Genomic DNA, 13,638 nt, shown 5'->3' on the forward strand with positions numbered 1-13,638 from the left:
ATAAGCTAAAATAAGTTAAAAAACAATAAAAACATTTTTTTAATATGACCTGAAACTAACTTCTGTTTTGTATGACCATGATTGGGTATTAGACCCCGGTCCAGCCTGATTCGGCTCCCTCATTTACCTTTGGCTTTGGCCTCGTGACATTCGCAGACGTCAGACATCTATCAAACAGCTTTGGCCGAAACACTATCCAGCAAGCTGCGCAGGGGCGCAGGGGGACAGGTGCTCGTAGCGTTGGGGCTTGGTGATCTGTGTGCCGAGTGCGATGCTGTGGGTTCGAGCCCCACGCGGCTCCGGTTTTATCTAGACAATAATCAAAACCTTTCCTTCTACTGCAACACTGACAAGCACGGTGATTTATCTTTCCCCGATATCCTCTTAACAATGTCAAAATTGTCGCACCTATATATATTTATATAAATGTTTTGCTGAGTTTCATTAATTTTGTTTTGTTTTTCTCCTGACCCATTTCAACTCGTGATTCTTTTTGACCCGACTTAAAAACCCATCAAAGCTGAGTGTGCCAAAGAATGAAAGAAACTATGCAACTGAATAAAAAATTTAGAAAGCCTAGGACATCATGAACATACCGACTGAAAATATAGGTCCTAGATTTCATTTATCATTGGATAACATTTTTGCTGCAAGTTTAAGACATTGTCTCTCGCTTGCCCGTTTGTTTGAGATAACTATTCCATTCAGTCGCATTCTTGCTGGCTTCACATGAACAGGATACCACCATACCTGAGTGAGCGCACCCGCAACCAGCATCCCCTCCCTCAGCCGCGGGCAGTGGCGGGCGGCCCACCCCCGGCGCACGCACGCTCCGCGCCGCGATAGCAGCGGGTCACTCCCCTCCCTCCTTCCCCCACAATGACCGGTGACCTCACTAGTCACTTCCCTCGGGATTTGGACTCGCCCTACCCCGACCGCAGCGCCACGTGGTGGCTCTGGAGATCTTAAATAGACCCACTGTACGTTTGATGTTAGTGTGATAGCTGTGATTCTGGTTTGTAAGCTTCGTGGCTACCCGTGTCATATCTGCTTTCTGTATACTTTTTCAGGGTGACTCAGTGGTGTTTTTAATTAGCCCCCTTTTACATAGGAGGTAAGGAGCGTCGCTTTCTTATAGCGCCGTAGGGCTATAATTTGTTGAGAATGTACGGTTGTATTGAAGTAATGCTTCTTTGTGTAGCTTTGACTCCATCCATAATTTGAAGCACTCCGTGTGCGCAGTCTTTGTCGACAAGGCGCCGGTCTCACGTAGGTCGACATCCTATGCAAATTTTTAGACTCTTCATCGTGTACATAAACACGGCTATTGTTGATACGTGCTGTCTGTACCTCTAAGCCTGTCTGAGTGTTTTCTGCCGTGCCACCTTACCCAAACTACGTGCCGCCAAAGGCTGATATGAAAGTTGCATTGTTGTAGGTATGTATGAATGTGCTGAGCTTGCGCAAAGACACGTTTATGAAGTTATACCTACGTAATGCGTACTACATAAACTATAGGGTTATTATTATGGTATTTTGTGTGCAATCACAAATATTGCCATGGCAAAGTAAACAGTATTTATCAATTTTCACTACATTGTAGTGTTACTACCTATGTCAATGTTTTGTGTTTGCTATTGGTTTGCATTGTTTATGTATGAAAAAGAAAACGCTAAGTAAGTGGCAGGGGAACTATTCTTTATGAACCCAGCGTTCCGTTTGTGAATGCTGTATTTCGCACGACAAAGGGATCCGATCAACTCATGGGCGTTGATGGCTTGTCGCGTCCACATAGCCGTTCACCGCTTACTGCGCCCACCAAGGTGACCTGGAAACGCGACCACGAGCTGCTTGGGTCTTCTCTCGGCGTCGTGATTGTTCCAGTGTATGTGCGACCTGTTTGGCGTGGAACGTTTTCAAAGGCCTTTCTTCTTTCTGTGTATTCTTCAGGCATCAGTGGCTCGGTCCAATGTCCCCACTGCGACTTCCGATGTCTGGGACAGCAACATCTGGACGGACACGTGAAGACAAGTCACAAATACTTGGGCAGGAGCGGAAGATTCAAGTGCGAGCGGTGTCGTTACTCGACCGACAGGTCCACAGACATGAAACACCATCGAAGGACTCACACTGGGGAGCGGCCGCACCGCTGTGATATCTGTACGGGACGGTTCATTTTACGGTCACATCTCACTACACACATGCGGACCCACATGGGGGAGCGGCCTTACGGCTGCTCCATCTGCAAGGCATGGTTCACTGAACGGTCTACGCTAACAAAACACATGCGTACCCACACGGGGGAACGGCCGCACGGCTGCTCTATCTGCACGGCACGGTTCACTCAACGGTCTACCCTAACAAAACACATGCGTACCCACACGGGGGAACGGCCGTACGGCTGTTCCATCTGCACGGCACGGTTCACTCGACAGTCACACCTCAATAGGCACATGCTGACTCACAGTGGGGAGCGGCCGTACGGCTGCTCCACCTGCACGGCACGGTTCGCTCGACGAGGAAGTCTCATCAAACACATGCAGACCCACACGGGGGAGCGGCCGTACGACTGCTCACACTGCCAGGCCCGGTTCACTCAACGGGCACATCTCACCAAACAAATGCGTACCCATGCGAAGTGCAACCGCACTGCTGCCACTTCTGTCTAACGTTTCAGCAGTTTGACGCAAAACTCGATTTTAACTGGTACACAGTTTTGATAATTACACAGGTTTGACTGATGCGGTAAATGGTTTGATTGGCGAAATGCAATGCTGAAATATGCCGACAAGTGCATGACCGGCTGCCGTCATACGTTTGATATATTAGTGTTATACATCTTTTTACGCCCAATTTAGGGCGGCAGTGCGCACATTTCAGTAATAGTGCGGGCGATTCCGACAGTATGCCATGGTCTGGGCGATCTGTCGTAATCGGTTGGACTATTACTGAGCTGCGTGCACTATGTCTATATTTAGCCGTAAAACGGTGTAGCTGTGGTTCTCGTTTGTGAGCTTCTTGGCTACCCGTGTGAGTGTCATATCTTGTGTCTTTATGGCAACACATGGTGATTTAGTATTTGTGTTTTAAACTATCCGCCTCTACATAGGAGTTAAGGAGTGCCGCTGTTTGGTACAGTGTCGTAGCGCTGTGATTTGTGAATAATGTCCAGCTTCTTTGAGGGACAATACATTCTTCGTGACCACCACTCATTCCTTTATTTGTAGCATTTCTGCGCGGCCTTTGTCGACAAGGCGAAGGCTGAAAAGAGATCGGCGTGGCATGTAAAGCTTACAATACCAGTATAACGCCTTTTGGGGCGACTAACGGAGCGAGCGAGAGGGTGGGTCTTGCACGTGCGAAATTGTGAGGGGGTATCTCCAACTGACGTGTGCACAGCACCCGGTCTCCAGCGATTTGCCAAATTTGAGGACAATCGGCCCAGCCGTTCTTGAGATCTGGAAGCGGCACCCTGCACGTGCGCACGTGCAAAATGGGCCCCCAACTGACTTTTGCACGGCACCCTACTAACCGGTCCCTAACTGCGTACCAAATTTGAGCGCAATCGGTCTTGCTGTTCTCGAGATCTGGAATCGACCCCTGCACGTGCGCACGTGCAGCAGCACCCCAACTCTGGCACATGGATAATGGATATGCATTGCCTAGTGGGTGCCTACCTACATGCCAACTTCAAGCGCAATCGGCCAAGTAGTTACCGAGATATTGCAACTATTACAAAACTGACACCCCTTCGTTTTGCACGTGGCACGTGCATAAGGGGTCACCCACATACATCGGGAATAGTCCAATACTTAGTAGAAGGAATGAAGCTACCCTACAAAAATTACCGCATGTAAATCGGCCAAGTAGTTGCTGAGATATAAGCCTCGCAAAAGCGTCCGCACTAGAGATGCCACTTTTGAGCCCGCGAACCCGCTTTCTGCGGGTTTTCAAAACCCGCAGGGTTTTTGGTGGGTTCGAGAAGCAAAACTTGTCGTGTGGCGGGTATTTGGCGGTCAGACTTAAGACCCTTTAAATTTTATTTTTTTATTTTTTTAGATGCAAAACACAATGCCAAGTGCATTTGCTCAGGTTAACAATACAATATTGATCAAAAAAACTTTTAAAACAGAACCAAATATAAAAATATATCATGGAAGCACATTTCAAATGCAAAAATGAAAACAACCAGCAATAGCATCCACAGTCTAGCAATGACCAAACCAGGGTACAAGCAACAAACTACAAAGCATAAATAAATGCTGATGAAAGCATTCCATAAAACATAAAAGAACCTGAAAGCAAACTTATAGGAAGCTGAACTGAAGTCCATGTGCAGTGTGCACTAGATATACATTATGGAAGAACCCAGACTTAAATGATATGTTGAAAATCAGAGCAAATACCACATGTTACTTTATTTGCGTCTGGTCGGCATAAAAAAGAGCTATCAGCTAAACAAAATTTGATGCAAATTTATTGATTACCTATCCTATTCTATGTTCTGTCCCACCCCATATTCCGAAAATAGCACACCAATTACCCTTACTGTTACAAAAAATCAAAATATTGACTGGCATGCGGCCCAAACATAACGCAATACAATACTGGCGCACTTCCGACATTCTGACAAGGATTGGCATTTGACTGCGTCAATTTTGGTCTATGAGGCGAAGGAAAGCTGTCATTGATGACGCAATAATAATTTTACAATCAATTTTTCTGTCTTGGTTTTTGAATGCCTCAAAATAGCAGTTATACATGTTACAAAACCACGTAGCTGGTCGCATTTATTTCTTTTGTCTTTTTACGTCCTTATTATTTGTATGCCGAGAGAGGACCAGGCATTACCAAGACCATCTATAAAATTATTACATTTAATTTAGTATTTACTGTCTCTTTATTTCTTAACCGGTGATTAACCTCTGAATTGCAAAACTTTAGCTGTTGTGTAAAATAATTTTATCAGAATGGCACATGAATATGCATTATACAACGGTGTTTTCGCAACAAGTTCGCACTAACTACGGCTGCAATAATTTAGTCGCTGTAACATTCCTTACAATCAGCTGTTGGTGACGCTTCTGACGCATGTTTTCAGAAATGCGTGGTTCATTTCATTGGTGGTTAGTTGGTTTTTGCTGGGATTTTGCATGATTTGTTTGATGTGTAGATCGACTGGATGCTCATTATTCACCGTGTCACTATTTATTTTTAACTGGAAATCGCATATCTTTTTATATCAACATTCATTTTGATAGCAATAGCATTCCAGAAGCCTAACATTGAGAGGGAGCCAGAGTGAAATTTTGATCCTCAGCCAATGCTGAAGGGTAAGGTGAGAGAAATATTTTACTGAACTCTTTTCAGAAAGGAATTTCAAATGTATTGATGCATTATTCATTTTCCACTATCCAGTGTGCACTTCCTGAGGACTTAGCATAGCAATTTCAAGTCCTTACTATTTGATTGGCTGTCTTTTTCTGCACAGCAATGAAGCAAGTAAGGTTTATATAGCTCTAGCATTGACCCAGCTGTATTTTTTTCTTGCAAAAGCAGGTTTTTGAAATTGCGGGTTTTTTGCGGGTTCGGCTCAGCCAAAATCAGCTTGCGGGTAGTTGTGGTTGGGCAAGGGGTAGCTGCGGGGCGGGGCGGGTAATGAAATTGCAAATTTGTGGCATCTCTAGTCCGCACGGCCGGCCGGCCGTCCGCTCATACTCAGGAATTTCCGCTAATCTAAGGAAAGACTCCGCTCGCTCGCTCGCTCCGTAACAACTCTATCCATCTTGTATAAGCGCGGTTACTGTAAGGTACGAGTACGACGTACAAATTGTATGTAGGGGAGGTTGGGGTTATTTGGCCGCTTTTTTAGAAAACGTAGGGGAGAGTGGGGTAATTTGGCCGGTGGTGTAAATTGGCCGCCCCCACCTGTACGATGTGTAATAAAAGTGAGTGAAATAACTCTAGTCTCTATTCATTTGTCATGGGTAGAAGTAACTGGAGGACAAATGTCGAAACTTTGCCCCTCGTAGTTTTATTCAAAATTAATAAAACGTTAATTTCATCAGAAAATGGTAACTTTTACTTCTGTTTATAAAGTTGTATAACATGTAGTATTTGGGCTAAAAACGAATTCAGACATTATAGCGCCATTCTTGGGGGTGTTCAGCGGTTCCAAGAGCAATTTTATCTAATTCCGTAAAGCCGCGATGACTTTATAGACAAAAAAATTCAGAATGGCAATATGGGGTAATTTGGCCGGGACTAGTGGGGCAACTTGGCCGGTGCGCTCATGGTCACTATGCTGGGACGGCCGAGTTTTCATGGTCAATTGTACCATAAATGACATGATTCATGACCAACTTTGACTAATTTGATGCCTTACTTCCGATTGGTCAACTGTAAAGGCCTGGCTACACTATGCGTTTTCTGCGTGCGTTTTTGCAGGTTTGCGTGTTTTGCGTAATATCGTTCTAGGAAAAAAGTTATAAACCATATAATTTTTACTTTGGTTATATACAAAAGCTAATATAAATCTTATGTAACTAAAATTTAAGGTGAAAAACATCACATAAACGTAATATCGTTCTTTTTTCTAGAACGATATCACGCAAAACACGCAAAAAACGCACGAAGAAAACGCATAGTGTAGCCAGGCCTTTAGAGCATGTGACGTCATCAAAGGTTACCAAACGTTTTTTGCTAATAAATCCTTACATAAAAATGGTACAGCCGCACAAATGGTCTCATTCGGTTCAGCTCGCCAAGGCGCATCGAATGATATGCATGATGACCTTGAAATCACGTGACCTTGAGGTCAAGCGACCTGATGCAACGTGACCTGAGGTCAACCTTTGACCTTGACTTCTCAAGGTCAACACATATATATCTTTCGATGCGGACTGACGAGAGAATTACGATGGTACTCGAAGTTTTGGCATAGCTTGATTACTTCAAAAGTTATTCGTAAAAAACTGTGATCGCATCTAGAGCCGCTAATTTGGCTATTTTGACCCTTGTGACCTCTGAGCCAACCTCCAAAATGCGGCAAATGCGTCATAGGACACACGTCATTGCTGAATCTGAAGCTGAATCGCAATATAACAGAAAATCCCGACCGCAAACTAACACCGACCAAATTGCCCCACACCCCCGGCCAAATAACCCTGCTAGTGGGGCAATTTGGCCGCCTTGCAGACCTTTGTAATACGTCACAATTTCAATATAAGTAATTACTCTATCATTTCAAGTTCACTGTCCAGTAAAGTAAAATGAATGCGACACCTGCCAGCGTTGAGAAAATGCAGAAATGTGTCGTCAATTTTAAGTTATATCGTTTTCTAAAAAAAGCGGCCAAATTACCCCACTCTCCCCTATCTTAAAATTGACGACACATTTCTGCATTTTCTTAACGCTGGCAGGTGTCGCATTCATTTTACTTTACTGGACAGTGAATTTGAAATGATAGAGTAATTACTTATATTGCAATTGTGACGTATTACAAAGGTCTGCAAGGCGGCCAAATTGCCCCACTAGCAAGTAGCAGGGTTATTTGGCCGGGGGTGTGGGGCAATTTGGCCGGTATTAGTTTGTAGTCGGGTTTTTTTGTTAAAGGCGACTCAGCTTCACATTCAGCAATGACGTGCGTCCTACAACGCATTTGGCGCATTTCGGAGGTTGACTCAGCGGTCAGAGAGGTCGAAAATAGTCAAAATAGCGGCTCTACATAGATGCGATCACAATTTTTTACGAATAACTTTTGAAGTAATCAAGGTAGGTCAAAAATAAAAGCAGCATCGTAATTCTCTCGTCAGTTCGCATCGAAACATATAAGTGTTGACTTCGAGAGGTCAAGGTCAAAGTTTGACTTCAGGTCACGCTACCTCAAGTCGCTTGACCTCAAGGTCACATGATTTCAAGGTCATCATGTATATCATTCGATGCGCCTTGACGAGCTGAACAAAATGAGACCATTTGCGCGGCTGTATCTTTTTTCTGTTAGGATTTATTAGCACAAAAAAAACGTTTGGTTATCTCTGATGACGTCACATGGCCTTACAGCTGTCCAATAGGAAATAAGGCATTAAGGTAGTCAAGTCAAAGTTGGTGATGAATTATGTCATTTATGGTATAATTTACCATGACAACTCGGCCGTCCCAACAAAGCGACCCTGAGCGCACCGGCCAGGTTGCCCCGCTAGTACCTACCGGCCAAATAACCCCACATTGCTATTCTGAATTTTTTGTCTACAAAGTCGTCATGACTGCACGGAACTAAATGAAATTGCTCTTGGAACCGCTGAACATCCCCCAGAATGGCGCTATAATGTCGGAATTCGTTTACAGTCCAAATACTACATGGTTTACAACTTTTTAAGCGGATGCAAAAGTTGCCATTTTCTAATGAACTTCACGTTTTATTTATTTTGAAGAAAACTATGAGGGGGGAAGTTATAATGACATTTGTCCTCGAGTTAGTACTACCCATGAGGAATGAATAGAGACTCGAGTTATTTCGATTTTACCAATTTACACCACCGGCCAAATTACCCCAACCTCTCCTACCTACAAGCCTGACATGTTGTTGACTTGACAAGTTGTCGTGTTGACGTCGGCAAACTATGTGCCGCCAAAGGCTAAAATAAAAGTAGCGTTGTTCTATTGAAGACTGTACTGAGTTTTCAGCAGGACCCATGTCCATTAGCGAATACCTACCATATGTTCCTTAGTGTTATGGCTTTCATGTAAAAGGAAAAGAAATATTGTAATGGCCGAAGAAATGTGTTTATCAATTCTCGGCTATTTTTAGGTTTTATCGCCTGTTTCACACGTCTTTTCCTTTCTACTTGTTTGCATTGATTGTACCTATCAAGATATAGAGAAAATGCTGAATGTAGGGGAGAGTACCCTAATTGCGCCCGCGAGATAAATGCGCCCTCCCAAGCTCCAGAAAAATTGGCACACCATAAGTACCTAGTGGTTGTTGCAAAAGTTGCCCACCTCGATCATACTTCCTTTTCCGGTGGAACCTTGGCAGAGGTAAGGCAGCATGAGCTTAAGCAACGATTTTGTTTAAATGTTGGGGTTTCTTAGCGAAAAAAGCATTCTTCAAAGCTGTAGAATAAGGTTTAGTAAATGTTTGCACACATGTGCTGCTAATTTTTCGGACAGATGGTTAATTTCGAATGATCTGAGCACCTCCATGCAAGAGATTGTGGCTGCGGTGAATAGGGACGCCATGTTCTGTCACACCACTACGTTTTTTCAAATGCGACCGGGGTAAATGCGCCACACCCGGGCTAATGTTAATGAAATGGGTAACATTAATAATGATGGCTAATATTCGAAAGGCTTAGTAGATGACAAAACCATAAGCAATTTGAGGTCACTGTGCACTTCTAATGAAATTTCTAGAAAACAGATGGTAAATTAATGAAATAATGACACATCATCCAACGCATTACCTACTTATCACTCTTTTCTTTACAGCCCATAGCTAATGCATGTATTTGCGGTGGGCGCATTTGAATTCAAATGCGCCATGGTGTGGGCGCATTTATCGAAGGTATTCGACAATTGCGCCCTTTGCAACACTTTCTAAAAAGACCGTGTCTGGCTAATTAGTTGAAGTATGCGATAAATTACTGTCTAAAAAAGGCAGGAAAAAGGTTTCTGAATATAATGTGAAAACAACAAACCTGTGCTGTCTTTGTATTCCAAGCTGAAGCCAGTTTCGCTTAACGTGGCGCAATATGGCCACTCTCCCCTAACCATTTCTATCATGTATGCATTTAATTTAGATAGTGGCGTTCCGCGTTCACTGCTTCTTGTGGTTCTTCCAACTAAAGTGACATTGGATTGATAAATAATTGATTACGTTTTCTCTCTCTCTCTCTCTCTCTCTCTCTCTCTCTCTCTCTCTCTCTCTCTCTCTCTCTCTCTCTCTCTCTCTCTCTCTCTCTCTTTATCTTTAAAGTTTTGATTTTTTGGTGTTGCTAATTATCCTTTTCCTTCACGGATAAGTTGGCTCGGAGTTCTGTCCATGCGCGAGTTAATAAAGGGCAAGTGAAATATTCTCTAAACGAGCTCAGCGTTCCGTTTCTGAAGGCTGTATTTCGAACGACAAGCGGATCAACTCATGGGCGCTGATGGCTTATCGCGTCAACATTGCCGCTACCGCCCATGGCGCTCACCAAGGAGACCTGGAAAGGCGACCACGAGCTGCGTGGGTCATCTCTGGGCGTCGTGATTGTTCCAGTGTATGTGCGACTTGCTTTGGCATGCAACTTGTCTAAGGGCCTTTCTTTTTTCTGTGTATTCTTCAGGCATAAGTGGCTCGGTTCAATGTCCCCACTGCGACTTCCGATGCTGGGGAAAGCAACGTCTGGACGGACACGTGAAGACAAGTCACGGTCACATCGACAGGAACGGCAGATTCAAGTGCGAGTGGTGTCAATACTCGACCGACAAGCCCACAAGCATGAAACGTTGCCGAAGGACTCACACTGGGGATAGGTCGCAATGCTGCTCCATCTGCACGGTGCGGTTCACTAAACAGTCCAACCTTACCAAAGACATGCAGACCCACACTGGAGAGCGGCCGCACGGCTGCTCTATCTGCCATGCACGGTTCACTCGACGGTCACACCTCACCAGACACATGCAGACACACACTGGGGATCGGTCGTATGGCTGCTCCATCTGCTCTGTACGATTTCCTGACCGGTCACACCTTACTACACACATGCGGACCCACACTGGAGAGCGGCCGTACGGCTGCTCCATCTGCACTGCACGGTTCACTGTTCGATCAAGCCTTAAAAATCACATGCGGATCCACACTGGGGAGCAGCCATACGGCTGCTCTATCTGCTCGGCCCGGTTCACTGAACGGTCCACCTTCACCAAGCACGTGCGAACCCACACTGGGGAGAGGCCGCACGGCTGCTCTATATGCATTGCACGGTTCGCTCAACGGTCACACCTCATCACGCACATGCGTATCCACACGGGGGAGCGGCCGTACGGCTGCTCCATCTGCATGGCACGGTTCGCTCGACGAGGGAATCTCATCAAACACATGAGGACCCACACGGGGGAGCGGCCGTACGGCTGCTCACACTGCCAGGCCCGGTTCGCTAACCGGTCACACCTCACTACACACATGCGGACCCACACTGGGGAGAGGCCGTACGGCTGCTCTATATGCACTGCACGGTTCATTGATCGATCACACCTCACCAGACACATGATGACTCACACTGGGGAGCGACCGTTCGGCTGCTCCATCTGCACGGTACGGTTCGCTGAACGGGGACACCTCAAGGCACACATGCGGACACACACTGGGGAGCGGCCGTACGGCTGCTCTATCTGCAAGGCACGGTTCACTCAAGGGACAAGTCTCACCTTACACATGCGTACTCACACGGGGGAGCGGCCGTACGGCTGCTCACACTGCCAGGCCCGGTTCGCTCAACGGGCAAAGCTTATCAGACACATGCAGACCCACACGAAGACTGGCAGCACTGCTGCGACTACTGTCTAATGGTTCAGCAGTTTGACGCAAAAACTCGATTTTAACTGGTACACAGTTTTGAGAATTACACAGGTTTGACTGATGCGGTAAATGGCTTGGTTGGCGAAATGCAATGCTGAAATATGCCGACAAGTGCATGACCGGCTGTCGTCATACGTTTGATATATTAGTGTTATTCAGCTTTTTACGCCCAATTTAGGGCGGCAGTGCGCACATTTCAGTAATAAAAGGGGGCGATTTCGACAGTATGCCATAGTCTGTCAATGGCGATTTGTCGCAATCGGTTGCACTATTATTGAGCTGCGTGCACTATGTCTATATTTAGTCGTAAAAAGGTGTAGCTGTGGTTCTCGTTTGTGAGCTTCTTGGCTACCCGTGTGAGTGTCACATCTTGTTTCTTTATGTTAACACACGGTGATTCAGTAGTTGTGTTCTTAACTATCCGCCTCCACATAGGAGTTAAGGAGTGTCGCTATTTGGTACAGTGTCGTAGCGCTGTGATTTGTGAATAATGTCCAGCTACTTTGAGGGACAATACATTTTTCGTGACCACCACTCATTCCTTTATTCGTAGCATTTCTGCGCGGCCTTTGTCGACAAGGCGAAGGCCGAAAGGAGATCGGCGTGGCATGTAAAGCTTACAATACCAGTATAACGCCTTTTGGGGCGACTAACGGAGCGAGCGAGAGGGTGGGCCTTGCACATGCGAAATTGTGAGGGGGTATCTCCAACTGACGTGTGCACAGCACCCTACTAACCGGTCTCCAGCGATTTGCCAAATTTGAGGACATGATCGGCCCAGCTGTTCTCGAGATCTGGAAGCGGCACCCTGCACGTGCGCACGTGCAAAATGGGTCCCAAGTGACTTTTGCACGGCACCCTACTAACCGGTCCCTAACTGCGTACCAAATTTGAGCGCAATCGGTCCTGCCGTTCTCGAGATCTGGAATCGACCCCTGCACGTGCGCACGTGCAGCAGCACCCCAACTCTGGCACATGGATAATGGATATGCATTGCCTAGTGGGTGCCTACCTACATGCCAACTTCAAGCGCAATCGGCCAAGTTAAGTTACCGAGATATTGCAACTATTACAAAACTGATACCCCTTCGTTTTGCACGTGGCACGTGCATAAGGGGTCACCCACATGCATCGGGAATAGTCCAATACTTAGTAGAAGGAATGAAGCTACCCGCTACAAAAATTACCGCATGTAAATCGGTAGAGCGCTCCCCGTCCTTTGACCTTGACCTTGACCTTGAAGGTCATGACCTAGTGACCTGGAAATCGCCGTCAACCTGCAATAAGGAACGAGGAATGGAATGAGGGCCTTTTCATCAAAATCGGTTCACTGGTTCTTGAGTTATTGCGTTCCCCGTCCGAATATCGAATTTTCAGTTTGATATTCGCGAATATCAATCTGCTGCTCAATTGATGGACGTTGATTTCGATGACCCTGAGCCTTGGATTTCGACATTTATGACGCAGTTTTGCTGCTACCACGTGAGAGCACGCGTCGTGTGATGCTAGTGATGCGCACTTCAACTTTGACTTCAACTTATTCTCATCAAGGCCATCTATAGAATTCTCATTCTGAGCGGACTCGCACAGAAAACGAGGGATCTTGATTTGGAGATTGAGATGGATCAGCATGGTAAGTTCGGTATAATAGCATCGACTCACTTTTCAAAAGTAAGTAGTACCTACTTACGTAATACGCATTCTTCCATTTTTAAAGTGACCATCCCACCTTAACATTAGTTTTGAGTTGAGATAGCCAAATTGGTGGCCATGGCCTTCAGTACCGGTTTGGGCACTCACAACAACATCGAAAAATGCTTAAATTTGGAGATATGGAATTTCAAACTTGCAGTTTTCGGATTCTAAGGGGCGACTGCACCGGAATGCCCCCTTAGAATTTGTGATGTCAGCGGAGATCTAATGATTTTAAATGTTTTACTAAAACATTTGGTAGCACGTTGTGGAATATGCTGTTTTAAGCGCAACAAGTGCCGCACTTTCAAAGAGTCGCTAGGAACAGCAGAGATTCCAAAAAGTAAACAAAAGTAAAAGCCTAATATCTTGAAATCCAGTGAATA

General features: G+C 45.4%; 2 protein-coding genes across 5 annotated transcripts in view; both read left to right on the plus strand.

Moving 5' to 3' along the window:
* The window catches only part of LOC122370585 (histone-lysine N-methyltransferase PRDM9-like), a 96,069-nt gene extending 92,857 nt beyond the window's left edge, over positions 1-3,212 (plus strand). For both annotated transcript variants that reach the window (XM_043346290.1, XM_043346292.1), the window contains one exon: positions 1,951-3,212. In XM_043346290.1, coding sequence (XP_043202225.1) covers positions 1,951-2,669 — 719 coding nt within the window. In that variant the 3' untranslated portion in view covers positions 2,670-3,212. The remainder of the gene's footprint in view (positions 1-1,950) is intronic.
* Positions 3,213-13,044: 9,832 nt separating this feature from the next.
* The window catches only part of LOC122370584 (zinc finger protein 271-like), a 58,856-nt gene continuing 58,262 nt past the window's right edge, over positions 13,045-13,638 (plus strand). Inside the window, exon 1 of one of the 3 annotated variants that reach the window (XM_043346288.1) lies at positions 13,045-13,193. In XM_043346288.1, the coding sequence (XP_043202223.1) occupies positions 13,181-13,193 (13 nt within the window). In that variant the 5' untranslated portion in view covers positions 13,045-13,180. The remainder of the gene's footprint in view (positions 13,194-13,638) is intronic. The other 2 variants (XM_043346285.1, XM_043346286.1) reach the window with 2 other exon arrangements.

The sequence above is a fragment of the Amphibalanus amphitrite genome, unplaced genomic scaffold (genome assembly GCF_019059575.1).
Source record: "Amphibalanus amphitrite isolate SeventyFive unplaced genomic scaffold, NRLGWU_Aamphi_draft 001147F_arrow, whole genome shotgun sequence".
NCBI classification, from domain to species: domain Eukaryota; kingdom Metazoa; phylum Arthropoda; class Thecostraca; order Balanomorpha; family Balanidae; genus Amphibalanus; species Amphibalanus amphitrite.